The sequence below is a fragment of the Hypoxylon trugodes genome (genome assembly GCF_022578975.1).
Source record: "Hypoxylon trugodes strain CBS 135444 unplaced genomic scaffold F4822scaffold_2, whole genome shotgun sequence".
Taxonomy (NCBI): Eukaryota; Fungi; Ascomycota; class Sordariomycetes; order Xylariales; family Hypoxylaceae; genus Hypoxylon; species Hypoxylon trugodes.
Window position 1 is genome coordinate 584,047 of NW_026250017.1, and position 27,625 is coordinate 611,671.

Below are 27,625 nucleotides of genomic sequence, written 5' to 3' on the forward strand. Positions count from 1 at the left end.
TTCGGCGGGTTACAATGGTCGGATGATTGGTTGATAACAGAGTCTTGGAATGTCTAGATGGATATGATATCTAGATAGTTTACCTTCAATACCTAGGTAGTATTCGTTTGCATAGTATGTGCCTACTTGCTTTGCCTTTATCTACCTGCCAGTTCAATGCTTTGAGTCTTTTTAGGGGATCTAGGAGACTAAGAGTACATGATATACATACCCTATGAAATGTTATTTATTTGATGCTTACTCGCTAGATTTCAGATTAGAGAAACTACATTCATATATCCTGCGAACTTGTACTTTAGAATATGCGATATGTAATGTGATAGATAATTTTGTATTGTATTGACAAAGGGAAAATGAATGGGCCTATCTACAACATTCAAGACATAACGAGTACGGCGCCTCCCATCCCGCTTGTCAAGGGGTGACCTGTTTTTTTTCTGCTCTATGGAGTAATTTCTTCCCCTTCTTCCCTATCCGGTTTCATGCATGCTGAGGAAGATTTTGTTTCTCTCCCATGGTTTCGAAATGTGCGCTGATATAGGAAGATGGGCTTAAGTGGTCTTGTCTCGGTTGTGGTAGTTGACCTTGTCGTTCCAGCTATTCATCCATTCGTTAGTTATAATGCAATAGGTGCGAAATCAAGGACCAGGTACGTACAATAGGGTCTTGTCACCGTTGCCCCAGGGGTAGTTCTTGGTGCGGATGTTCTGGTAGGGGTACTCGACGCGCTCCTCTAGAGGGGGCATGTGGGACCAGTGCTCCCAATGCTCGTTCCATAGGTTGTAGGCGTTGACACCGGCGAGGATTAGGGCTGGGATGACGGCGCTGTGGTGAGGTATTTTGTTAGTGTTTTGCTCTTTTTTATAGTCATAACTTCATCTCAATCGTCCACACTAGATATTATCGCGGCATTTGAATTATACGTAGGAGAAAAGAGGCAATCGTAGTTGGGTCGGTAGGTACGTAGGTAGGTATGTCGCCGTCTCTAGGCGGATTGAATGCGGAAATATAATCGGGTGATGCTTACTAGATGGAAATCTTGCGCCAGAGTTCTACCATATGTTAGCAATCGCAACCCTCTCAATCCGTATTACAATCTCGTTATAAGAGAGCTCACCAGTAGTAGCAGCAGCATGCTCCTTAACAGCCTGTCGCTCCTTGACGAAAGCGTTCTCGGAAGCGAAGCGTCGCTGCAGGGCCGAACGGAAGACGGGGGTGTTAGCGGCACGCAGTTGAGCCGTCAATCGCGGCGTCGCGCGAAGGATCTGACGTTGCGGGAGCATATTTTATTTGTTTCGTTCGGTACGTTCGACTTCGTGGTTTGTTGAAGAGGGGAGATTGTTCTGTTCAGGGTTTAGGTATCGTCGATATTGATGAGAGAGTGGTCTGATTCAATTGTCGAATGAGGTCAGGTTTGATTGGTTTGCCCCAAGCTAGAGCTAACTCCCTCGGTAAATCCACGGGGATATGGTTATGTCTATTGGTCTGAGTAAGCGGGTCGATAAAATAGTGGGGTTATGAGCTGGGGGCTAGAATGAATGACGCAAGTCACGGGATCTCGGGTTACTTTGGTGTAGCACCGTGACGCATCCGCGGCTTTGAACGTCGCGACTGCTTGCTTGCTTGTTGAATGCTTGTTCGATAAGGTTTATTGTGCCTGCCCATGGAAATACTATACAAATATGCAGGCGCCTTAATACTACTCAATGCATATTGATGGGGAAAGGTTTCATAAAACTTAGTTAGATGGCTGGAAAGAACGACAGGGGCATTTATATCAGTTATCACTTTCTTCCCCGGTGAATCCACTTCCGCTTCTCCAAAACTTACAATTTCATTTTATTTCTTACAACTCTGCATCTCTGGACAGGAACCCGACGATGGTGAGGAACTGCAGAAAGAAAGCCAAAAAGTGGATGAATGGGCATTATCCTCGGAATTTAGATTCCTAGAAATACCGATAAGATGGGATTACGTATTACCTCGTGGAATGGTGCGTGTGGTCTCAAATACCCAACCCTTATGTTCAATCTTACTAACACCGCATACAGTAAATGGCATTCGGTATGGTATCATTTATCGTGCACATAATTGATTTCTAACTAGTTGTGATAGAAATCCATTCGGATATCAACCATGGAGAGAGAAGAGAACATTCGAGGCTATGTTTGATATCCTCGAAGCAGACATAGTCGTCATGCAAGAGACTAAAATCCAGCGCAAGGATCTTCAGGACGATATGGTCTTGGTGCCCGGTTGGGATGTATATTTCAGTTTACCTAGGCACAAAAAAGGTACTTAGATCATCGTTTCTGTCGTGACTCACTCTCACCGTATCCAGGTTATGCCGGAGTAGCGATTTACACAAGAAATTCAACATGTGCACCAATTCGAGCGGAGGAAGGAATAATAGGAGTTCTATGTCCACCGAATTCATCAGCTAAATTCCGAGATCTTCCGCCCGATCAACAAATAGGAGGCTACCCAAAACCCGGTCAGCTCACAGGTCTGGTCGATGACATGACCCTCGATTCTGAAGGACGATGTGTTATTCTTGAGTTTCCAGCCTTCGTCCTAATCGGAACATATAGTCCCGCAAATCGCGATGAAACCCGAGACGATTTTCGACTTGGCTATCTTGACGCGTTAGACGTTCGAATACGCAACCTCATAGCTATGGGGAAGAGAGTCATTCTAACGGGTGATCTCAATGTTATCCGAGCGTCTATCGACACCGCAAATGTTTTCGAGCGACTTAGGAAAGAAGGAATAACAGTAGAAGATTTCTTTTCTGCTCCATCTCGTCGCTTATTCAACCAGCTTGTGTTTGGAGGAGATGTACGACCTCCCAGAGATGAAAATAGAGAATGGCCAGTACTTTGGGACCTTGGTCGACTCTTCCACCCAAAACGTGAGGGCATGTTTACTTGCTGGGATACAAAAAAGAACACGCGCCCCGCCAATTTTGGCAGTCGAATTGACTACGTTTTATGTAGCAATGACATGAAAGATTGGTTCAGCGATTCGAATATCCAAGAGGGGTTGATGGGTTCTGATCACTGTCCAGTTTTTGCGACACTAAAGGACGTAGTGAATATCGACGGGAAAGAAGTGCATATCAGAGATATCATGAATCCTTCAGGAATTTTCAAAGATGGAATTCGACTTAGAGATTGGACAGCGAAAGATCTATTACCCTTATCCGCAAAACTCATTCCTGAATTCGATCGCCGGCGAAGCATTAAGGATATGTTCTTCAAGAAACCTGCAGCTTCAAAGTCGACACCAACGTTGACACCAATCAACGAGCCATCCGAAACATCTAGCCAGAAGCTAGTCAAGGTCGAACCGTTGATAAATGAAGAACCGAACGAGACTCCAGCTTCACAATCTGAATCAGTAACATCAGCACCATCTCCGGCGAAAGCAAAATCCGCCAGCCTTAAGCGTACGCCTTCTAGCACCACATCAACGAATAGACCACAAAAGAAAACGAAAGCAACATTAACGAAAGAACCTTCATCTAAAGGCCAAAGTAACCTAATGGGTTTCTTCAAACCCAAACCCACCGCAAACCCGAGCTCGGCTTCCGAGACACAGGAAGACCCCAAGTCACTCGACGGACCCGACAGCACTTCAGAAGTTGAGACAATTGTAGATTCAGGTCATACGAATAAAGCGAAGGAAGCTTCCCAAAGATCCAGCCCAGATAGAGTATTCGACCCGATTGAATCCAAGGAGTCCTGGGGTAAATTACTTGGTAAAAGAGTCATGCCGAAATGCGAACATGGAGAAGATTGTGTCAGCATGGTCACTAAGAAACCCGGCGTTAATCGAGGTAAGTCGTACCACATATTGCAATTTTCTGGATATTTCAATAAACTCAGGATAATATTAACATCTCTTCAGGCAGAGCTTTCTTCGTATGCGCCCGTCCAATCGGACCATCAGGCGAAAAAGAAAGGGGAACACAATGGCGTTGTGGAACGTTTATATGGAGTAGCGACTGGAATAGTCGAAAACAAGATGAAGACACATAGTACGGAATATAGCATAATAAGCTACCATAAACAGAGCGCGCAATGGCAACGAACCTTTAGCTTTGCTTTGAATACCACTATTAACCACATAACACGCTTCATTCTAAACGAAACGCTTAACCACAACCACAATGTCGATAATCAAATTACCTAAACTAGACAGGTGCATACCTGCCTATCACCAGACGAGTAATAGCAATTTTGTACAACATAAAAGCTTTCCTTCCTTCCACCGCCAACCTACTTAACCTAGGTACATACGTTCCAAGAGATCCCCCCGCGTAAACTATAAGATGGGAAGATAAAACAACGCGATGCGATTGAGGTGAAAAGAAAAAAAGGTGCTTAGGCGCACGCAACTACTACAGGGTATCACCCTCCTTCTCCCCTCTCCTTCGTTCCTCCTTTCCTCTGCTTCAAAATGATCATAGCTCTGCCTACTCCTACTCCTCTTGGTACGAAATCTTGCGCATCTCGCCGAGTCGGTGTCGGGCAGAAGCAAGAGCGTTCTCGAGCTGTAGAATCTCGACCTATTGACACCGATGGTTAGTTACTATCCAATTAATTCTTACATAAGTTGTGAAGCTTACCTGCTGCTCAATCTCCCGGACCTTGAACTCGTGCGGGTTCAACTTAGTGTAATCCGTCGACTCGTCCTCCTGGTTTCTATCCTTAATCATAGCCTGCACCTGTCTAACCAAGTTTCTGCAAGCCGCGCCAACAGCCTTGCTAGCCTGTTCGAGGTTATCTTGGCTCTTGCTCATGAAGCCAGCCTTGACACGACTAGCGGCGACGAGCTGCGCCGTAGATGCAGCCACATCGTTCGATGCGACGATAAGTTGTTCGGGACTATTGCGGTCGGATAGTACGCCGTCGGCCGTTTCGATAAGCATGTTAGTTGACGTAGCGACAGCCTTGGCGGCCGAGATAAGACCTTCGGTCCATCGGTTGTTCTTCTTGTAGAAGGCTGTTCGCGAAGATGTACCCCGACCCGCTTGCACGATTTCTTGTTGGGTCTCGGTAGCGGCTTTAATGAGTCGAGCGATAGCATTTGTGATCGCTGTTGCGGCGTCAAGAATCGAGTCGTGAACCTTGATCTCGTACGTCGAGTATCCATCACGGGGCTTGTTCTTAAGTTTAGCGAGGCGGGCGGCGGCGGCAGCAATCGCATCAGCTGCCTTGCTTAGCTCGGAGTCGACAAGGTCGCCTAGATCGCCCTTATTGTTTGCTAATCGGTTAAATCCAGGAGCGAAGGATTCGACGATGTTGGTCAACCTTTGTAATTGTAGACGAACATCACTGCTTCCATTGACAAGAACGTCGGTCTTCTGGAGAGGATCCATACCCTCCAATCGGAAGCTTTGAAGGCTTCGGAAATGCTTTACGGTAGATTGGGCAGCTGCACGTGCGCCATTCATGAGTGAATCGGACTTTTTATCGTCCGAAGCAAGACGGTTTAGACCCTTGGTATTAGAACACACATCCGCTATAGCTCCCGCAAAGACATTGGCTGCTTTGATGAGTTCTGCATGAGTGGCGTTCGGCCCATCGGCAATAAAATTACTAAAGGCGGTAGCGAATTCGGTGGCGTTCGACACAGCCTTTTCAACCTGAGAAAGCACATATGTTGGTGATGCGTTTTGGTTACCAGCCTGCATTGTCGAATCCAGTTCGTATAGTGCGTCATCTACTCGAACAACACCCGCTTGCAATACTGAGTCAATGATGTCGTTAATCTTGTCAAGGTTGGCCATAATCAAAGCATCGATCTGGCCATCTAGAGCCTGATCGGTATCCCCTTGGTTGAGCTTCAATTCATTCAACTCGATCAAAGTCTGGTCCATGCCAGCCTTGTAAACCTCGAGCTCTTCCTCCTTATCACGGAGTAATTGCTCAAGATCCGAGCTACCATCTCGTAACTTAGCTTGCGCCTCTTCCAAAGCGCGAGATTTAGTTCGCAGAGCTTCTTCCAGATCTGCCATTTCTCTGTTGTACTTGGCGAGCATTGTAGATAGCTCGTTACCTTTGCTTCTCTCCAAGTTGTCGGCCCTATCCTGAGCCATACGTAGCTCTCGCTTCAGTTTCTCAACTTCGTCCTTATTGCTGCCGCTTACTCTATCCTTGTCATGCAACGCTCGGTCTCGTTCGCGAATCATATCCGCCAACTCTAGGTTCTTCGTCTTGATTTCACGCTCGAGCTTCTCGCGCCTTTCGATGGCTTCTTGGGCCGACGCCGCCTTCAGTTGGACTGTCTTGAATTTCTGAAGGAGATCCAGATGTTCGTGACGTAGTTGTGAGTAAAGCTTGGCTAGGGCTTCATACTTGGTTCTCCATGTGTTGACCTGTTCTTGTAGGGCTCGGATTTGGTCATCCTTGCTAGTTATTTGTTGGCCAAAATTGTTCTGGATCTGTGATAGTTCACCCTCCAAGGCCTTCACTCGTTGATCATATTGCTGTAACATTAGCTGGTCGCGCTCATATTGCGCCCTCGCGTTTAGGTTCTCTTGCTCAAGTTCAGCCAATCGGCCTTGTGTCTGCCACTGAGCTTGTTGTGCTAGTAATGCTTCTTGCTCCATTCGTTGTTGCTCTGCTAAACGTCTTTGTTGTTCCTCAAAGTCTCGTTGAGCCTGTAGTTGTGCATCCTGCTGAGCACGAAGAGCCGCTTGCTGACGTTCTTGTAATACCCTTTGCTGTTCTTCGTACTCCTTATTCTGCCTATCAATTTCGCCCTGCCAGAATTCGGCGATTTCGTCGGGTTCCTCAGACTTAGGTTGACGGACAGGTGTCGGCTGGCGCTCGATCTCTTGTTTTGGACGAGCCGGTAATGCGGGGGCGTTTTCGTCTTCCGCGAGCAAATTCGGGGGGTCTTGAGGTAGTTTCGGAATCGTTATCAAACTTGTCAAGTAGCGCAGGTTTGAGCATTCGTAGTAGAACTTGACTAGTCGGTAATGTTGGGCGTCGTAACGTTGTCTGAGGGGCTCCAATGCGTCGTTATCGCCGGTTGCTACGCAAAATATTAGTTAATGACCGGAGCAAGCACCATCCATTCGACGTACTGGAGTGCATAGCTCGCAGCATGCTTGTAATAAACTTGTAAATTCCATAACTTTCTTGCACTAGAGGCACAATAGCTGAGATTCTACACTCGTTGTTGCCTACGTTTCGGAAATGCGAGAATATCAATTTTTGGAATTGCTCGATCTTATCTTGGAGGGACATAAGGTCGGTGATTGTCTCGTAACCCTCATTAGGGTCGTTGATTGCCTTCAAACTGACATATTCCTCGTATTCGAAAGTACCGTTGAACTCGGGATGTTGCGCGTGGAAGGACAATTTCGCGGACAGAAAGTAGACATATTCTCGAATTAGGGGGCCGTACCCGCGGACACCCTCGCCAGCTAGACCTCGGTTGAGACTATCAATCCACGGTCGGTTTGCCATAGCTTCTCTTAACGTCTGGGGGTGGCCTTCTTGTAGGACTCTGTGGATCGTGATTAAAGCCTTGAACGTTTGGACCTCGTCGGCAAGAATCGGCTGCCTATAACAGTATCCCTAGTCAGCATTCGCATATGAATATGCTAGCCTTCTACCTACACTTTCATACCAGCCCAGAAGGACTGGGAGGACTTGTGGTCCCAGGTATAGACGATACAGCTTCGCACATGTTTTCGTTTCGGTGCCGTTTCTTCCGCATTGGTAGCTTTTCTGATATTGATAGCGAGCTCGGCTTCCGATCTATAAGCCTCATAGTTAGCAGCTAAGGCACCACCGTGCAAATCCATGATGAAGACAAGTACGGAATGCAAATTTGGGTGCAGAGTAAGGGACAGGAAGCTCGATATGAGGGGAGAACGCACTTGGTGTGATCCATACTACGAATCGTCGCCATGTTGGGCAAGCTTGTGTTTGTTTGCTCTCTTCTGACTAGTTGTGTTTTCTGTATTACAGCTCAGGCAAATGTGTGAGTGTGGTAGTCGGGATGAAGCTTCCAAAGTCGTTTATAGCTCTCTCCTCTTAAGTACAACTCATCCCGCCCAAACAACGACCTTCAGGAGGCACAGCAGAGACAGGGAGTCACGAGAAATACTAGGTGATTTCGAGGTAAGTTAGTATATTTGAAATTCGGAAAATCAGAAAACTGGTTGCCTAGTTGGGTGCAACGCCAATATCGTTCAAAATTACAACTGTAACAGTGGAGTTAAGCTGGTAAATTCGATCCGAGGCTGACGCAACTTGGGCACCTTAGAAGCCTTAGAAGCTTGTCTGGCTTGTCTGGGTCTCGTCTTGGAATATCCCGATAAGCCCAGCCCAAGAAAAAGATACGAACCGTTTCTTCAATTAACTTTAGGACCGAAGTATATCCGTCACAGTTATAGTGGGGTTAATGGGGGCTGTGGTTTCTTGGCACGCCACCAACGCGCGGCACGAGCCTTATCCTTTTCTTGCATGTATATACTTAAATACATCTAAGCTTATATGACAAATCATGCATCTAACGGCTTCGGTGACGAAATCTTGAAGCTTCAATTTGTTAATCTTATCGCATCTTGCCTTTACTCTCTAAACCCAGCTTCTACTTGATTTCATAGCTTTGGTCCGGACATATTAATATTTGGTTCCATACGTCTGATGACAAAGCTAGTGATTGAGCCATCTGGCTCCTCGAACATCCCAAATTGACATCATATACACCCAGCGCATCATCTTCAAAATGCGCGCCACCACAGTATGTCTATCCAGAGGCTTCTGGGCCCGAAGTCTCGACGAATTTAAACGCCTCTCGAATATAGGTACATATACTACCATAGACATACCCATGCATATTCTAGATACTTATATACAATAGCATTCAACCTCGAAGGCATAAAAGGCCCCTCCGGCCCCCTCCCCCTCCACGACTTCCACCAAGCCGAGCGCCTCAAAGAATGCAAAGTAATGTCCGACGCCGACATGGGCGGCTTCTCCAAAGCAGCACTCGACCACATACCCTCCTCCTACGACAACCCAAACGGCCACGCACATTTCCACGGTAGTATATCAACCGCCCTACCCCCGAACCGGCCCGAGATCCAAAGGTCCGGGTACGCCGGATGGCGAACACTAGATAGACCGCCTACGATCTTCGGCCGCGCGGTCTGGAATATCGATATGTACACATACTTGGGTATGCGTATAAAATCGGACGGGCGCGCGTATTTAGTAAACGTGCAGACGGAATCCGTGGTCCCGACGGATTTACACCAGCACCGGTTATTCGCGAAGAGGCCGGGGGAGTGGGAGACGGTGTATATAAAATGGAACGACTTTGTGCGGACGAACCATGGTTTTGTGGTCGAGCCGCAGACCGAGATGTTGCGGCAGAAGGTCAGGTCTATAGGTGTTGGACTTACGGATAGAGTGCCCGGGGTGTTTGACCTGTTTGTGGAGAGGATTTGGGCGACGAATAATCCGAGGGAGGGGGAGGGAGAGGATAAGCACGCGCTGGAGGTCAAGGAGGGGCAGTTGAAGAATAAACAGGGGAGGCATATTAATTGGAGTGATAAATAAAACCTCCTGAGACTGGGATTTCCCGAGGGTTTACAAAGTTGAGCGACCGGCCATATAGATTGGTCAGAGGAATGGGTCCCCAATGCAGTAAAGGGCATACCAATGTTATCGCCATTATAGGTGGCTTGGATGTGATGAATGTAAATATCATGGAATCATGAAGATCATATATGACGAAAGGAGGTTTCTAATCGGCGCCAAAAAGGGGATTAACCAGGTAATCCAGCTACGTGGTGTACAAAATGAAGAACTAAGAAATTCCCCATCAAATTATGAAAACCCATCACCGACCTAAATGTACAGCTCATTATTTTGGAATGGTACGTTCACACGTCTACAGTAAGGCAATTCTGTGTAACCGTATCAACAAGTCAGGTATCGTCGGGTCACCTCAAATTTCCACATCCATCAATGTGTAGAAGCCAAGCAGATATATCATCGTAAGTCAACGTATAGCGACTTACTTCCATGTATATTGCCTAAGCTCAAACGTACCTAGGTAGTTATATCACTCATCATGTTCCCATACACAAGTTTGAAAAAGATAATGATGATAGGAATACACTCATTCCTATACCATGTCGATTGCCCACCACTCCAATCCAGCGTACCGTGAAAAATTAAAAGGCGTAACTATTTCAAGCCAATACCCCCATCATTTCCTAACTCAATACCTAGCCAACCCATAATCCACAAAATACCTTGGATCAAATCGCTTCAACATCGCCATCATAACAAACCTTTAACCTTCTAACCTCTTCTAAGGAATTAAAATGTGTGTCCGTCACAACCGCCAAGCCTAGTGTTCATGGGGGGAACACCACTACGGGGCCATATACAAGATCCGTGACGACCTCTGCAGAGAAGCCAAGGCTTCTGGTAAAGGCGCTGGGAGCTGCAAGGAAGGGATTCGTAAGAATAACATGATCTTCCGGGATGTGGCTGTATTGTCTTGTACGAAGTGTAAACCGCAGGATATGGAGAAGTAATAAGCAGTATGTAGGGAAGAGAAGAAGAGGATTGGGGGTGCTATTAATATTAGGAGCTTGGTAACGAGATAAGTGTTGAGGAATGGGACGGCCGAGCTGTTCACGCACCACGTTGCAAGGTAGTTCATCAGTAATGTCATCAATTATATCGAAATACCTAGCCTAATTCTTCTCTCATATCTTCATCTGTGCAGCATCTTTGCGTATAGCCACATAAGCCGCCGCGTAGTCGTTTGCAAGCACGTTATCCCCTGATACCTTCATAATCGTAGCCTTCTTGGCCATCATCTCACATTGCTTATTGATATCCTCAATGCTTGAATAGTGGTTAAAAGCTTTCTCGATCGCTTCTAACGCTTTCGTCATGAATTCTCTCCTTTTGTTGGATTTTGGTGGCATCTTGCCTGCCATACCCATGTTTGCATCGCCTAGATACGAATACAACTTCGCCGTCACCTCCGAATTTTCGCATTCTAGACTGCGTGGTAATACTGCGTTTAGCAATTGAATAGCTGGCTCAAAATCGCCGAGTGATGTTAAGATGTTCGCGATCGCTCCAATTGCTGGCCATAGATAAGGAATGAGACGGGCGCGCCAAGCCACGTTCGCCGCTCGCACGGCAATAGTAAATCCCTTCTGTGGTCGACCACACTTGTCGAGAAGCTCAGCCTTAAGAAGCAAGAGCCGAACTCGCAATGCGATATCCTTGTTTTCGTCTCGGAGCTCCGATACCATTTTTTCCACCTTAGTAAAAGCCTGGTCGAGATTTCCTCTACGAATAAGGCATTCAACGTGAAGATTGTCGATCGCAAAGACGAGATCTGGTTCCAAGTCTTCATCTTTCGATTGAAGGAGCTGCGAAAGTAGTAATTCTGCCCCGTCGAGATTATTCCGATGCAGATCCCTTCTCAGCTTGATTATACCCCGAAACTTATGCCAGTATTGGCTCGGCTTCCAAGCTCGGAGTGAATTGGCATCCATACCTTCCAGTATTCCAAGAGCCTCATCATACTTCCCTTTAAGGGTTAGCATCGAGGCTTGGCGAGTAGTCACTTTCAATTCGTCGTCAAATATCGTATTACGAGCATGACATCGAAGGAATACTCCGCAGGTAGTAGCCGATAAATAAGCGATTCCTAACCTATCCCATAAGGCTATGTTGATAGATAACTGAGAACCGACCATATTCTTCATGTTCCGTTCGACCAGGATCTGGGAACTTCTGACAAGATGTTCAATGGCTGTAGCTACGCTTTCACCATTTGAGAGACTCATTTTCGCCTCACTCATCAGTGCAGAACTCCATAATGGCCACATGCCGGTCTCTTTTGCTCTGCTTCTAAGGAATGCTAAGGATTCTTTGCCTGTACCCAACATGCTATTGGATTCAAGCTCCTTGGTCACTTCGGGATGAGCTCGACCAAAGTGGAAGAGCCAGTTAAGAGCAAAATTTAGACATGTCATATCTCGGTTCTCTCTCGCAGTGGAGACAGTCTCCAGCATCGCAGCAATTGCTTCCTTGTAGCATCCGAAATCGGCTTGTAATACTGCCAAATTCATGAGGGCATATTGGTAAAAAGATCTGTCCCTGTTCTGCATGGTATAGTCGAAGTATCGATGTAGATAGTCGAAGGAGGTAGAATAGTCCCCTGCTCTCCAGGCATCTAGATAGCTTAGGTAGTGCGATAGACTTGGTATCATAAAGCTATCATTCAGTAGATCGTGGAATTGGTGCTGTATCTCTAGGGGTATTCGGTTGCCGTATTTTTGCATTTGCTCTATTTGGAATTCTAAGAGTTTTTCGACGTCATCAGTACTGACAGGTAGGGTCGAGTTCGGATCATCTCTAAGCATATCGCCATATGTTACAGAAGCAATCGCCTCCACACCAGACCCCCATGTATCCTCCCCACTCAAAAGGACACGATCGAAACTGAGTCTTTGAAACGACGGTGTCTTTTTTCGGTAATATGTTGCCGTGGTTTGGCGATACTTTACAAAGTCCTTCCATAGCTCGAATGCATCATGAAAACGTAGTCGTGTGAATTCAAGTTGTGATCTGCGTACAAAAGCGCCGAATGGGGAGTTGCGAGAGAGTAACACGAGTTCGGGGTTCGGGGGTGGTATTCCTGCTTCAGCATCCTGGCGGAGTTCATCCTTCGTCTTTGCTAATAAGCTTGAATATTGATCGAAGAATTCATGTAAGGCGTCCAGCGAATCGATTTTCCATAGCCTATCCAGGAATGCATACCACAAACTCCGACCGGGCATGCTAGACGCAGCCGTATGTGGTGCCAGGACCTTTTCGAAATCTCCAATAGATATGACTATGCTGACAGTAGATTCTGCTTGCTTCCATCGACTTTCTGGGTTGGAGTATGGGGTCGGGGCGGTATCGAGCAAGTGGGAAGTTATAAATGATAACACATCTACAATCGAAGCCGTAGGGACAGCTTTATTCGTGTATAACTCGATGAGAGCAAGTAGGCCAATTTTGGCCGGATTCAGAAATCGCGACATAATTCCGTAACTTTTTTTATCAGCCAGTTGATAGAAATGTGGAATGGCTGCGATTCCAGCCTCATCAAATATTCGTCTGCACGTCTTTCGTGAGTGCAAGTGGCCTAGGAAAGGCCGTTACTTAGGCGGTTGATTTCATGAGCACAACATTGTTGTTCAGGTTAGAAGAACAAAAGCGTTAGAAAAGAGAATCGGCATTAATTGCTCCGGGTCCCTCTTGAGCTTTACGTCGTCCCTTCTGATTTTAAAGAATTTAAATATGAGAAGTCGCCGTAGAGAATGCTGTTTCCATTCACAAACGCGCATCAATTGTACAAGGTCCCCACCCTTTCTGTTTATATTCATTAGAGACGCTAGATACGCTTATATGCATATACAGTCAATAATAAGCATTATGCACTTATCGACATAATAACAGCTTCTTTCTGGGATGGGATTACCAAGCTAAGAATAGTTCTCGATGGTCTCAAGAAGTTCGGTTATGTTGATCTAATGAATATTTTAGGTGTTGTTGGCTGTTTTGAAAAGAATTTATTAAATCTTTTCCATTTTCCTGTATGGACTCCTCATGCAGTACACGGGATAAAAAAGCCCAAGGCACCAAATATAGTGATTAAATATACTCAAATATGTGCTACCGGCCTATTTCCCAGGGCACTGAGGTAACAAATACCTCAAATAGTCTCAGTGTAACAGCAATGTTCCAGGTCAGGTAGATTGTCGTTTACCTGCGCCTGAGTGAAGCTTAAGCCTCGAGCTAAGAAATGAATCCAGACTCTTTGAGATAGCTACTGATTTCATAGGTATCATATGAGATATGATATGACAGGGGATTAATACTAGACGATTCCGGATTCAGAGTGGGAAGTATGGGGAATTCGCTACCACAGTGCTGGTACTTGACGTTGATGTATTTTGCGACTCTGACAAACGATTAACAAATACATGTACATGTAGCATCCGGCTCCGCAACCACGAGGATTAGGTATAGATGGCAACATCCGGATGCATGACATAAAGTACGGCGTCAAAGACGGTTTGAGCCTCACATTAAGCGCGGGGTTTTTCTGCTATTCTGTAAAGAACGTCATAATGACCGTACTGTTTCGATAAACTCAGGTGAGATTCATGATTCTCAAAGATGCTATACTCCGCCGACGGAATGAATAGAGCATACGCCCTATCACGCAAAGGCTTTAGAGTACCTCGGCAAATTAGCTTGTGCTCATTTACCGGCAGATATCAAACCGGATGTCCCCGAACTCCGGACATCATGTCATCGTATCTATTGGAATTCAGATCCGATAAAAGGATCACTATCGCTAGTTTAGTACACATATTAAGAAAGAGCTCCATTTTGGGGTATAGAATCATTTGACGTGCGCGTAATATGTATACTCAATCATTGTGTGGCCAGGTAGTCGTATGACGAAGCATGACTCTTCTACCATTTAAGGAGTGTTAGTTACTGTGCTCTTTTATCCTATTTACCTACGTGTACTTGGAATGTTCTAAACAGCAGTACGTAGATGCTTGTGACACCTCTCGGGATCCTACGAAAAAGGACTGGATGCCGTGTAGTTCTAGGGAGTTTGGCTCATAGAGGTGGTACGAACATCATCCAACTCAGAATGAAAAAGGACCGCGATGTCCCGAGATTGTATATGATGTATGTATATACAAGCGGAGAGAAATGGGTCCCTGGGTAGGGGTTGAAGTCGTGATGGAACAATGGAAGGCAGGTAAGATTCATTGTAGGCCAATCTTCGGAGTTTCAATTCATCGCGTCCCTCGCAAGAACAGGCAGATAAAAAGGTAAAGACCTGCCAATCTCCTGATGTCATTCACAATATGGATAAATACTAAGGTACTTGAGTACTTATCAAAGGGGTGTTTCATCATTTCTTTCATTGGTCAATTTATTAGGCCAAGTTCAGCCTAACCAGGATAGAGATAGCGTTAATGGGGGACGGTGGGAATAGAACTAACCCCTGAAAACCAGGCCCCTCTCTTTTTTTCAGCAGGAAAGAACAATGAACACCCTTGGGGCCTCCGGACGGTAAAACACCCTACCAATCAAACTCGATGTTTCATAGAATGCAGCACTAGACTGGGACCTTCCACTGCGCCCTGCTCGGCCAAGCTCAACCCCCCAGGCCCTATCAGACCCGGCTAGAACCCCTGCATCTGAAATTGTTCGGGTAGGTGGGGAATATAGGCGGACCCAAGGCGGAGCGTCAGGCGCTTGTGAGCGAATCGTTGCGTCGGAAAGTCCGCGACCAGGAACACTAGGGAATACAACCTTCACCCGTTCACCAACCGTCGTCTGAAGTATTCAAAAATCCCACACCAAAAGACTCCAAAAGGTTGAATACATGGACCGAGAACTCAACTAAGAAGGGCCTATTACATATTTACACCTTGAAATTCAATGTATTGTCGTTCGATTAAGATGTCGAACATGCCCTAATGACAAACAGAAGAGGATACGAACGGTAATAGCCGACTCATCCTACCTATCCAGCCATCTCAGGGGTAAAAGTTCGTGATGATCGATCTTGCATAAACTCTCGGTGATCTGCCCTTAGTGATCGTCAAGTGTATCCGGTTTTTTCTTCTCGCTCTCGACGAGCACAATTTCAGCTGTTTTCTCTCCTAAGTGACTTACATATTCTCGTATTTACATATCACCGAGTTTGGTTCCCAGCGACCAACCCCCGGGAGGTAAAAGAATTCACGTTTTGTACATAGTGGTAACCTGGACGATAGTACTTATCTTCTTACAACTTCTTCCCTTCACCTTGACAACCAACCTCACTTCCCACAACCTCACTTCCCAATTAGGTTGCCAGCCTTTTCATACATTCATTCGTTCTTCCATATATCTACCCACTCATTTCTTATCACCTTCACTTAAAATCAAAGGCAGGTTGTGCGCGCTTGATTTTGCGACTTCCAGTCATCCGTCAGAATTGGAGCTGCTCCCGCTCATTCATTCCCGTCTTTCCCAAACAGTTTTACCGGAACAATCAACCCGCAATCGTTCAAACACACCACATTCAATCCATCAATCATCTACCGATACTCCACGATCCCTAAAATTAGGTAGGCAATATAATACCACGAGCTTTATTGCCAACCAAACCCCACACTTTCCTTGTTAGGAAAATTACAACTTTCTCGGCTACCGGCCTGCTCTTCCTTTTGCCAAGGTTATCATTTACAGCAACAAAGGAGAATAGGAAAATATACTACTAGGTATACTACCTTAGTAGGGCTTGCTAAGACTGACCTCCCCGACAACCTCTTTGTCTATATCCTCTATTGCTGTTCTGCGAGACCTTGTTAAGGAACGAGCATGTCATTGGCGCACCGACGATAAAGGACTCCTTCGACGTCGACAAAGAACTGGATATCAACTGACTCTCAACGCCTCGATTGTTCGCACACAATGCATTGATAAGGAGCCTTACATCTATAGCACCTTTGACCCCGAAATTTTTGAGATTTGGGGCGAATCTCCTTTTCTCAACTATAGATCGTCGCCTGTCGTTACCCACTTGTCTTCTCAACCGCTTTACCACTTTTTGGACGCTTTATTTTTTTTTCTTCTCTACCACGCAAACCGAATACTGGTAGTCAGTACTATTTAGAGAATCATGTCGTTGATAGGGCGCCGGATCGCCGCCTTCGGACCATTTACGCCAACAGCTATACTCGCACTTCGGGAATCGGAAGGGCCTACCATGGTAAAGGAACAAGATGTGGCGTCCGCGGTATCGACTATTGCGCCTTTCGCTACGTCTTTGAATGGTGTCGACCAAGCTGGTAACATGCTCTTCAAGGAAATGCTCTGGTGGACATTGGGTGCAATGGCGCTTATTGTTCTATCCATTCGACTGGTCGAGATGGGATGGACCAAACTACGTCACGTCTCAGCCATGTCGATCCCAGCTGAAAGACAAAGTTACTGGAAGAAGTCGCAATGGAGTTGGATGCCAAGCTTGAAGAAAAACCTGATATATGCGCCCCTATGGAAGAAGCGACATAACCGCGAGATCAAATTATCTTCTGCTATCAGCATAGGAACTTTGCCATCTCGACTCCACTCCGTCATCCTTGGTATTTATTTGCTCAGCAATTTCGTTTATATGTTTTACGAACACTGGACTCAGGAGAATCGTTACGCTCTAGCTGCCGAAATTCGAGGGCGCTCGGGTACACTATCACTCGTTAACATGGTTCCTCTCATTATCATGGCAGGTCGAAACAACCCCCTTATCGTGATGCTAGGGGTCAGCTTCGATACTTACAATCTCCTTCACCGGTGGATGGGTCGTATGGTCATTATTGAGGCTGTCATACATACTATTGCTTGGGCCTGTGTCGAAGTGGCCGCAGACGGGTTTTCCGGCATGAATTTCAAGTTGCTTCACGATAGCTTTCTCGCATCCGGTCTCGCTGGAACAATTGCTCTCGTCATCATCCTTTTCCTTTCGCTCTCCCCGGTTCGACACGCTTTTTACGAAACATTCCTTAACTTCCACATCATTCTAGCTTTTATCGTCTTCGCTATGACTTGGGTTCACTGCGCAGCGGCGCACATTGCAGGTGGTCTCCCTCAGCTTCCTTGGGTGATTGCGATTTTCCTAATTTGGGTGGCGGAACGGTTGGCTCGGATGTTCCGCCTAGCCTACAACAACTGGTCAAAGAAGGGGGGATTTACCGAAGCTGTGGTGGAACCTTTAGCTGGGGACGCGAGTCGGGTCACGATGCACCTCCCCCGTTATGTCGATGTCAAACCGGGCACACATGCGTACGTCCGCTTTATGGGAGTTAATCCTTGGGAGAACCACCCATTCTCCATCGCATGGGTTGAACACCATCCCGAAGCGGATAAGACTACGCTCGGAGAGAAGGCCGAAGGCGAATCCCAAATTAAGAGGGGAACAACATCCGTGTCGTTTATCATTGGTGCCCACACTGGTTTCACAAGACAGCTTTACAACAAAGCTCTTAAGGAAGGATCTCAGTCCATCCGAATCAGAGCCGCGATGGAAGGGCCGTACGCGGGGCACCACTCCCTTGAATCGTATGGACACGCCGTCCTTTTTGCCGGGTCAACTGGTATCACACACCAAATCTCCTATATCAAACCATTAATCGAGGGGTTTAATGAAGGAATAATCGCGACAAGACGGATAACACTCGTATGGATAATACGTGACACCGAGTCGTTAGAATGGGTGAGACCGTGGATGGACGAGATACTGCGGATGCCAAGGAGAAGGGAGATTCTGAACATACGACTGTTTGTTACGCGACCGAAGAACAGCAAGGAGATCCATTCCGCTTCCAGCACGGTCCAGATGTTTCCAGGACGGCCAAACATTCCCACGCTCCTTAAGAAGGAAGTCGAGGGACAAATTGGTGCCATGTGTGTATCGGTATGCGGTCCTGGCGCCTTGGCGGATGACGTTCGGCAAGCAGTTCGCGACGTCCAAGACGAAAATTCTGTAGTCGACTTTGTCGAGGAGAGTTTCACATGGTAATCGCGCCAAATATTAAACCCCTTTCCCGACAATATGGTTCCTCAATGCAAGGGATATTATAGGATCGATAAATGGTATCTGCATTGCAATCACGGAATGTTTAATTGGAGTATTGAATCCCAATACTTTGTACATGACGATATTATGAGGTATTACGAGGATGGGAATGTTCGAGGTAATACATTGACCTAAGAAAAGAGATATATAGGTGCCTTTGATTCATAGCGAGGCGTTTAAGGGGTCAAGATTATAGGAGATTATAGGAATGAAGATGGATTCCTAATTGTGTTGTGTATCATACACTAATTGATACGAGCCCTAGCTTTCTGGGTGGTATATAGACAAACAATTCGATATATTTGTTGTTAAAATTCTCATGAACAGGATTTGCATACTCTTAGTAATGTTTGTCCATGATAAGCACCAATAGTTTTGCGCCAAGATCCCATCGATCGTGATGTTTTATTCAACGCTCCTGCATGCAAAATTTCCATTACGGATGTACGTACAGCAGCAATCACCCGACAGCGTTACCACCCCTTATCCCTGGCCACCCCAGGTACCTAACGCGAAGTCCAGCCTATCAATGCGAATTGAATTGCCCCCTGGCTTATGTTGTGTTAGGTACCTGACCAGAAAAAATCAACTGAAAGGAACGGTATTGGTTTAGGGCTAGACTGTGGGTTAGGTAACACAGCACAGTTATCCTCTTCTGCTGCTTTGTGCCTGGTTTTAAATGGACGGAAACGTACATAGCGGCATGAGAAATAGGTGATAGAAACTTTGGAGGTGCATCGTACATGTATTTATGTATTCAAGTACTACCGTATACACGTACCTAAAACTGTATAATTCTTGCCATTCTCTTATGTAAATGCCCCCTAACACGTAGTATACTATACCCGCGGAAGACAACTGGAAACGGGGGGCAAAAAGACCTGAGTGCGGGGTTACCTTGCAGGAAGTAGCGAAACCCCACCTTCTAAATGGTCAAGACTAAGGCGTAGAGGCGTAAGTTTGGTACATTACGGAAAGTTCGAAAGACGGAACTGAAATTTTATTGAAGAAGTAGTTGGCGAAAGTGGAGGAGTCCATAGTTCTGACTCATTGGGTTTTCACGTAGGTATTTCCCTAATAATAATTGCATGGGAATAGTTTTAAGAATTTAAACTCTGGAGATACCTATACCCTACTTGCATTTCTTTCATATTCTTTGCAAGCAATTGTGCAATTGTGATCCTTTCGTCACCCGCCGCGGTCTATCTCTCTACCTTCGGTTTATTTTTTATTTTTTTTTTTTAAAAAAAAAAAAATCCTAAGTAGGAGAAGCCCCTCCGTGTTGCACACCACCATGCCGATGTAAGTTGCACACAAAAAGCCAAAGACCAAGACAAACAATATATTATTATTGCACATTAGGCCAATCCATGGTCAGGAGACTCCAATTGCTAAGGATTCAATCGTAATACAGGCTTAAAGATCCCTCCAAAAAGTACAAGAAGTTCGCGCCTCTCGATATCCCAAATCGCCAATGGCCGTCCAAGACAATCGACAAGGCGCCGAGGTGGCTGGCAACCGATCTGCGAGATGGAAACCAGAGCTTGGTTGACCCAATGGTTTGTATATTGGTAGCCCTGATACTTACGAATATGGTCTGACTATATTAATCGCAGAATGGCGAAGAGAAATGGAGATTTTTTAAGATGTTAGTCGACCTTGGCTATAAGGAAATCGAAGTATCGTTCCCTTCCGCATCGCAAACGGATTTCGATTTTACGAGACGCCTGGTCGAAACTCCCGGTGCCGTACCCGACGATGTTTGGCTACAAGTCCTAGCGCCTTGCCGCGAGGATCTCATCCGCCGTACGGTCGACTCCCTCAAGGGTGCTAAGAAGGCCCTTCTACACATTTACCTTGCGACGAGCGAATGTTTCCGGCGCATCGTGTTCGGTTTTAGCGAAGAGGAGAGCGTTGAAAGAGCAGTAGCATGCGCTAAATATGCCCGATCAATTACCAAAGATGACCCAGAACAAGCTGGTACAGAATGGGCTTTCGAATTCAGCCCCGAGACTTTCTCCGATACGAGCCCTGAATTTGTCATCCGAATCTGTGAAGCTGTCAAAGCCGCGTGGGAGCCTACAGTCGAGAACCCAATCATCTTTAATCTTCCAGCGACTGTGGAGATGGCAACGCCAAATGTTTACGCTGACCAAATTGAGTATTTCTGCTCCCACATTACTGAGCGGGAAAAGATTTGTGTCTCACTCCACCCCCATAATGACCGGGGATGTGCTGTGGCTGCAGCTGAGCTTGCGCAGATGGCGGGAGCCGACCGCGTGGAGGGGTGCCTTTTTGGAAATGGTGAACGAACTGGCAATGTCGATCTCGTTACTCTAGCCTTGAATCTTTACACACAAGGAATCCACCCAAATGTTGACTTTTCCGATCTGAATCATGTTGTCGATACCGTGGAAATTTGCAACAAGATACCGGTTCACCCCAGGGCGCCATATGGCGGTTCTCTTGTCGTATGCGCTTTCAGTGGTTCTCACCAGGACGCCATCAAAAAAGGATTTATGCAACGAGAACAGGATGGCAAGGCATACGAAGACCAATGGCAGATGCCATACCTCCCTCTCGACCCGCAGGACATTGGTCGCACGTACGAGGCTATTATTCGCGTCAATTCGCAAAGCGGCAAAGGTGGCGCTGCCTGGATCATCCTACGCCAGCTCAACCTCGACCTTCCTCGAGGCTTACAAATTGCATTCAGCAAGGTCGTACAGAGAAAGGCGGACGAACTGGGCAGAGAGCTCCGATCTTCGGAAATCACTGATTTATTCGAGCGTACATACTTCCTGCAAGAACACCCCCGATTTAGCATCCTCGATTATTCTATTTCGTTTGACCGGGCAAACTCCCCTGCGCCACCAGGACCCGGTGTCGTACAAGATACGCGAAATCTCGGACGTGTTTTCGAGGGTGTTGTTCAGATCGATGGTATGGAATACCAGCTTCGAGGTCGCGGCAACGGTCCTATCTCGTCTCTTGCCAACGCCTTGAAGGGTGTGGGTATTGACCTGGATGTCGCTGATTATAAGGAACACGCCATAGGAGGCGGTCGAGAAGTCAAGGCTGCCACATACATTGAATGCATTGCTGTGGGTACCTCGCAAAAGGTTTGGGGTGTTGGTATACATGAGGATGTGGTACAGAGCTCACTCATTGCTCTTCTAAGTGCTGCTAGCAACGTAAGTATTTCCAGTATGACGTCTTTAGCTTACCCCCCGTCTAACGATACCCGCTTCAAACAGTTTATCCTTAGCCGCCCGAGTAGTCCTGTCCTATCAAAACGCGCGCCACAACGCAGTCTGAGTCAGGAGTTAGATATTGTCAATGGTGATCTGAAAGTCCCATCTGTCACAAATGGAAATGGAACAATCAAGGGTCAACAACATACAACACCCGAGACAATCCAGGTCTTAGAAGCTAAGGCGAACGGGATGTGAGTCTGCGCGAGATACGATAGGGCTGCAGCACGGCGATGAAAACGGGGATTGAAGAGAGAGAAAAAAAAAATAACAACAGCATACGTTTTACCATTTCAGGTATCATTTAGGTTCGGCTGTTGTTCCCAGTACATGCAAAATAATTGCTTTACCGGGGAACCAAGAGTCGGTGTGCGTTTGCATCGATATCACTCGATTTTATGACAACTGAACAGACTGTAAATTTAGCTTCTAAAGATTGCATCTAAAAAGCATATACGGCGAGAGAAATGGATCTTAAAAAAAGAAATAAAATACTCATATTAAATTAATGACTCGATGAATAGGCACATATACATAATTAAGATCAGATGTGTTTAAGATACCTGTGTATATTTTCATCGCATCTCTGTTTTTGCGACGGAACCCTGAAGCCTTTGTACCTAAAATAAATATCCAGGTCCCCTATTCTCATTGTTCGAGAATAACTTTTCAGCAGGCTTGGTCCACTAAATGCATTATTATGGCACGGGCCCAGAGCAACTGGTCAACTAAGGGATCTAACCCAGACGCTGGACGAATGCGGGGAAAGTACCTGGAACATGACGGAGAGGATTGCTTACGGCGCCCACATTCCGACCTCGCAAACATACTGACATGTGCGATAGACAGATAGACAGGTACGGTCACCCTTGCACAGGCTGCCTTAACATCCCGCTGACATGGGTGTAATGGTGGGGTGAGCTCTTGGGGCATGCACCTGTCTGTAGGTACATCGACCAATTATGTAATTTGTAGAAAGGTGAAGTGGATTATGGATGGAACTTGGAGACTTGCAGCGCATTTCAGTCTGGCCGCATGGGCTCTTTCCAGGCGAATGATAACATCCCACTATCCGTTCATAAAAATTACAGGGTTGCTTACATGGGGAGGTAGGCACTCCAGTACGTAAGTTCAGCTACCTGATAGAATTTAGACTGATGGGTTAGGTGCTTTAGGTACGGGATGACAAGTACCTAGGTATATTTTTTATGAGGTAAGTGCCGGCACACCGTTAGAGACTTTCCAAAATTTGAACGGTTCACATACTATTATCTGCGTATTTTTGCATTGGACTCATTGGACTCTCAATCTTAAGCTTAGACTACTTCTCGAGAAAATAAGAGAAAGTTCTTGTCCCTGACTCAACCCAACTCCGTCACAGTTCCATCTCACTAGCCAAACTGCTGTAACGAGCCTTATGCACAGTTGGTAATTTTACTTTTAATCCTATTCTTCACCCTCATTTCGTCCCCACTTGACAAGAGATTTTGTTCTCGTCTTTCAAACTCAAAAAAGGGACAACAAAGAACAAAGTGATAGAACAGCAAGTACCACCAATCCCGGTATGTAACACCTCTCTACCCCTCCACGCGTTGGCAACTTCTAGTATATTCGTCATTCATTAAAGTTTCTTGTTACCCTGGTATTACCAGCATTAACGTTTAACTACTGCTAGGGGGTACCTAGGCAGGACAGACCCAGTGATTGATTGTCAACAAAAATAAAAAAGGGACCCGCTACATCCAGTCCGCCTTCCTCGTTAAGTTTATTACCAAAAGGAAAAAAAAAAATAAGAGGTCGCTACTGGCGCACTACAATAGAACCCACCTACTAGTAGCATTGACGACTAAAGCATTTCAACGCTGCATTTTGTCAATTTTCGCTTTTTTCCCTCCCAAAAACTTTCTTTCGACGTCTTCCCACCAGACAACAACAACGTCCTTTGCTGTCTCGGACTACATTACATAGTCTTAATCGGATCCTAGGAGGCATTCTATTGCTTTCTAGGAGCTATTCATTCTACTTTTTTCGTCAAACCCATTTGGGTCATTTGGATCATTTGAATCCTCCACCGCAGAAGCAACAACCCCCCCCTTCCCTTCATTTAGTCTGCATCTGACCGCAACCAATAATACTTACTACTCCTTACTACCCCGTGCCGTCCTAAGATTGAATTTTAACAATCTGGACCGCACCTAAAGAAAAACACCAAAATACCAAGATAGTCAGTTGCGCAATCACTATGGCCGAAAACAGTGATATCAACACTGTTCTCAGCAACTCGCTGTCCCCAGGTAAGTACTTAGGAGCATTGGCCGTCATGGGCGCCTCGCGTGCCCTCTCCTCCCCTGACTACACGTCATATTCTTTTCGTCGGCTCATTCACTGACCTTCCACCCCCTTCCTTCTAGACGCGGCTACGCGAACTGGTGCCGAACAACAGCTTACACAAGCTGCTGAGAACAACTTCGTAAGTGATCATTGGCACCCTTAATATTATAATTAGTTTCTGTAGGAACTGACTTTTTGTTTTTTCCTATTTCTAGCCTCTGTATTTAGCGACCCTAGTACAGTCACTAGCAGACGAAAATGCCGAAGGCAATATCCGAGTCGCTGCGGGTCTCGCCTTGAAGAACGCTTTTTCTGCCCGCGAATACGCTCGCCAGCACGAATTCCAAGCCAAATGGCTCCAACACACAGATCAAGAGACCAAGACCCGTGTTAAGGAACTAGCCATTCAGACCCTCTCTTCCAACAACGCGCAAGCTGGCCAGGCAGCCGCCCAAGTCATCGCCTCTATCGCTGTCATCGAACTTCCTAGAAGTCAATGGCCTGACCTCCTACAGGTCTTGGTTCAAAATGTTAGCTCGGGTGCGCCTCATCAGAAGCAGGCCTCGTTGACTTGTATAGGCTACATTTGCGAAAGCCAAGACACTGATCTGCGAAGCGCCCTAATCGGACATTCCAATGCTATTCTCACGGCTGTCGTTCAAGGTGCACGCAAGGAAGAGACGAACCTCGAAGTACGCCTTTCCGCTATTTCCGCGCTTGGTGATTCCCTCGAGTTCGTTGGCAACAACTTTAAGCATGAGGGCGAGAGAAATTACATTATGCAGGTTGTTTGCGAGGCTACCCAGGCCGAGGATGCGCGAATCCAGCAGGGTGCCTTTGGCTGCCTTAACCGCATAATGGCTCTTTACTACGAGAACATGCGATACTACATGGAGAAGGCTCTATTCGGTCTTACTATTCTAGGAATGAAGAACGATGATGAGGATGTTGCGAAGCTCGCCGTTGAATTCTGGAGTACTGTATGCGAGGAAGAGATCAACATCGAAGAGGATAATGTGCAGGTATGTCATTAAAATTCGCTTTTTGATTTAACATAAGCTAACAGAATATTGTGCAGGTCGACAGTGCCGATCAGATGCGTCCATTTTACAACTTCGCTCGCGTCGCCACTAACGAAGTTGTGCCTGCTCTGCTACAACTCCTAACCAAGCAAGATGAGGATGCGACGGACGAGGAATACAACCTAGCACGTGCCGCCTACCAATGTCTTCAGCTCTATGCCCAAGCCGTGGGACCCAACATTATCCCACCGGTTATTCAGTTCGTTGAGCAACACCTCCGATCTGAAGATTGGCATTTCCGTGAAGCTGCGGTAGCTGCTTTCGGGGCAATTATGGAGGGACCCGAGGAGAAGGTGCTTGAGCCTATAGTCAAGCAAGCTCTACCTATCCTGATCAGTATGATGGATGACAGCTCTACCTTCGTTAAGGATTCAACTGCCTACGCCTTGGGCCGCATTACGGAAGCGTGCTCAACGGCCATCGATCCTAACACGCATCTAGACCCTCTCATCCGATCATTATTCGCTGGTGTTCACGACGCCAAAATGGCGGCGTCGTGCTGCTGGGCGTTGATGAACCTTGCAGAGCGCTTTTCTGGGGAATTTGATGCGGTCTCAAACCCTCTCACACCCCATTTCAACAACAGCGTCCAGACGATACTCGAGGTAACCGCGGCGCCCAACTCGGAAACTACAGTCCGCACTACGTCCTATGAAGTTCTCAGTGCGTTTGTCCAGCACGCAGCCACGGAAAGCTTCCCGGCTATTGCCCAGCTCTCGGATGTTATTATTAAGAGGCTTGAAGAGACTGTTCCCCTACAAAGTCAGGTTGTCAGCATAGAGGACAAGATCGCGCTGGAAGAAATGCAAACAAGCCTCAGCACTGTGCTCCAGTCGATTATCCAGCGATTGGAGAAGGAAATTTCGCCTCAAGGTGACAGAATTATGCATGCCTCGCTCCAGATTTTGAACACCGCCGGTGCCAAGTCCAGCGTTCCAGAATCTATTTTCGCTACGATCAGCGGACTGTCGAATGCTATGGAAGAAGATTTCGTCAAGTACATGGACGCTTTCACACCATTCCTGTACAATGCTCTCGCCAACCAAGAAGAGCCCAGTTTATGCTCTATGGCTATTGGCCTAGTAAGCGACATTACTCGATCAACGGGCGAGCGTAGTCAACCGTACTGCGATAACTTCATGAACTATCTTTTGAACAATCTCAGGGTTCGTTTTCTTTCTTAATTTTCTTTCTGATTTATATACCACATTTATGTGATATGTTGGTCATTTATTGGATTACGTATCTAACATCTCACAGAGCACGACACTATCAAACCAGTTCAAGCCTGCTATCCTCCAGTGTTTCGGCGATATCGCCAACGCCATTGGCGGTCACTTTGAAACTTACCTCTCAGTTGTCGCCCAAGTCCTACAACAGGCCGCAACCGTGACTGCTGCTCCGGATGGTTCGTACGAACTTTATGACTACGTCATCTCTCTACGAGAAGGAATCATGGATGCCTGGGGTGGTATCATTGGTGCTATGAAGATCAGTGGGAAGAGTGAGTTATCCTTCAAATTTACCAGACGTTTAGTTGTCGCTAATCCTTAAACAGCCGCTGCCCTCCAACCATACGTGCAGTCGATATTCCAACTACTACATATAATCTCCCAAGATATGAACCGCAGCGAGTCTCTCATGCGATCGTCCATGGGTGTGATTGGGTAAGACTATTCAAATCCCGAAATACTGTGTGTGGATGCTAATAAATGTGAATTAGTGACTTAGCTGATGCATTCCCCAACGGCGAGCTCGTTGACGCTTTCAGGCAGGACTGGGTCACTGCCATGATCAAGGAAACCAAGACAAACCGAGAGTTCCAGTCGCGTACCATTGATACAGCTCGATGGGCCCGGGAACAAGTTAAGAGACAACTTGGTGGATCCTCGTCTGTCATGCAACAGACTTGAACTTAAGCAACTCTTCACTTTCATCGCCGCCAGCCCCACCCACACGTATTAGTTACGCGACACGACACTCGATCCTCCCAACGAGCAAGTCCGACCAAGGTCCGGCCTTGCATACAAAGTTCGGAGGAGAACCCAGCATTACACACCGCCCGCCCCAGCACGAAAATTCACCACACAGCACCAAGAAGACCCCAACACGAAATGAGACCCTTGTGTATATAAAACCCCGTACCCTACACTATTAATCCAATAACCCCATTGCCCAATTACTGGTGGAAATTCCCTAAGTCATAACACATACCCCCATACACCACCACATTTGCTGAGTTTTCCTTCGATT

At 46.4% G+C, this 27,625-nt stretch overlaps 8 protein-coding genes across 8 annotated transcripts; 5 read left to right on the plus strand and 3 right to left on the minus strand.

Moving 5' to 3' along the window:
* Positions 1–204: 204 nt before the first annotated feature.
* On the minus strand, positions 205–1,993 carry F4822DRAFT_109584 (COX6A-domain-containing protein). Its single transcript, XM_051452448.1, has 4 exons — positions 1,118–1,993; positions 1,028–1,052; positions 658–825; positions 205–597 (listed from the first exon to the last, which is right to left on the minus strand). Exons 1-4 carry the CDS (start codon positions 1,281–1,283, stop codon positions 552–554), a joined length of 405 nt encoding a protein of 134 aa, XP_051317705.1. The 5' UTR covers positions 1,284–1,993; the 3' UTR covers positions 205–551.
* F4822DRAFT_388932 (DNA lyase) lies at positions 1,628–4,098 on the plus strand. Its single transcript, XM_051456931.1, has 5 exons — positions 1,628–1,993; positions 2,052–2,064; positions 2,116–2,294; positions 2,342–3,838; positions 3,910–4,098. Exons 1-5 carry the CDS (start codon positions 1,966–1,968, stop codon positions 4,038–4,040), a joined length of 1,848 nt encoding a protein of 615 aa, XP_051317706.1. The 5' UTR covers positions 1,628–1,965; the 3' UTR covers positions 4,041–4,098.
* Positions 4,099–8,344, minus strand: F4822DRAFT_388934 (ANTH-domain-containing protein). Its single transcript, XM_051456932.1, has 5 exons — positions 7,898–8,344; positions 7,635–7,775; positions 7,097–7,578; positions 4,631–7,044; positions 4,099–4,570 (listed from the first exon to the last, which is right to left on the minus strand). The coding sequence occupies exons 1-5, from the start codon at positions 7,927–7,929 to the stop codon at positions 4,484–4,486; spliced, it is 3,156 nt and encodes a 1,051-aa protein (XP_051317707.1). The 5' UTR covers positions 7,930–8,344; the 3' UTR covers positions 4,099–4,483.
* A 201-nt stretch (positions 8,345–8,545) lies between these two features.
* On the plus strand, positions 8,546–9,857 carry F4822DRAFT_388935 (CIA30-domain-containing protein). The gene is made up of 2 exons (XM_051456933.1): positions 8,546–8,830; positions 8,887–9,857. Exons 1-2 carry the CDS (start codon positions 8,752–8,754, stop codon positions 9,585–9,587), a joined length of 780 nt encoding a protein of 259 aa, XP_051317708.1. The 5' UTR covers positions 8,546–8,751; the 3' UTR covers positions 9,588–9,857.
* A 731-nt stretch (positions 9,858–10,588) lies between these two features.
* On the minus strand, positions 10,589–13,389 carry F4822DRAFT_388936 (anaphase-promoting complex subunit 5-domain-containing protein). Its single transcript, XM_051456934.1, has one exon. The coding sequence runs from the start codon at positions 13,094–13,096 to the stop codon at positions 10,751–10,753; it is 2,346 nt and encodes a 781-aa protein (XP_051317709.1). The 5' UTR covers positions 13,097–13,389; the 3' UTR covers positions 10,589–10,750.
* Positions 13,390–16,755: 3,366 nt separating this feature from the next.
* F4822DRAFT_436088 (ferric reductase like transmembrane component-domain-containing protein) lies at positions 16,756–18,648 on the plus strand (the record flags this gene model as incomplete). The annotated part of the gene is made up of 1 exon (XM_051462270.1): positions 16,756–18,648. One exon carries the CDS (start codon positions 16,756–16,758, stop codon positions 18,646–18,648), a length of 1,893 nt encoding a protein of 630 aa, XP_051317710.1.
* Positions 18,649–19,744: 1,096 nt separating this feature from the next.
* On the plus strand, positions 19,745–22,518 carry F4822DRAFT_388951 (2-isopropylmalate synthase). The gene is made up of 4 exons (XM_051456935.1): positions 19,745–20,007; positions 20,120–20,264; positions 20,322–21,899; positions 21,963–22,518. Exons 1-4 carry the CDS (start codon positions 20,000–20,002, stop codon positions 22,155–22,157), a joined length of 1,926 nt encoding a protein of 641 aa, XP_051317711.1. The 5' UTR covers positions 19,745–19,999; the 3' UTR covers positions 22,158–22,518.
* Positions 22,519–24,201: 1,683 nt separating this feature from the next.
* Positions 24,202–27,285, plus strand: F4822DRAFT_425156 (ARM repeat-containing protein; the record flags this gene model as incomplete). The annotated part of the gene is made up of 7 exons (XM_051460287.1): positions 24,202–24,253; positions 24,371–24,429; positions 24,506–25,312; positions 25,369–26,538; positions 26,633–26,876; positions 26,931–27,039; positions 27,096–27,285. 7 exons carry the CDS (start codon positions 24,202–24,204, stop codon positions 27,283–27,285), a joined length of 2,631 nt encoding a protein of 876 aa, XP_051317712.1.
* Between the last annotated feature and the right edge of the window lie 340 nt (positions 27,286–27,625).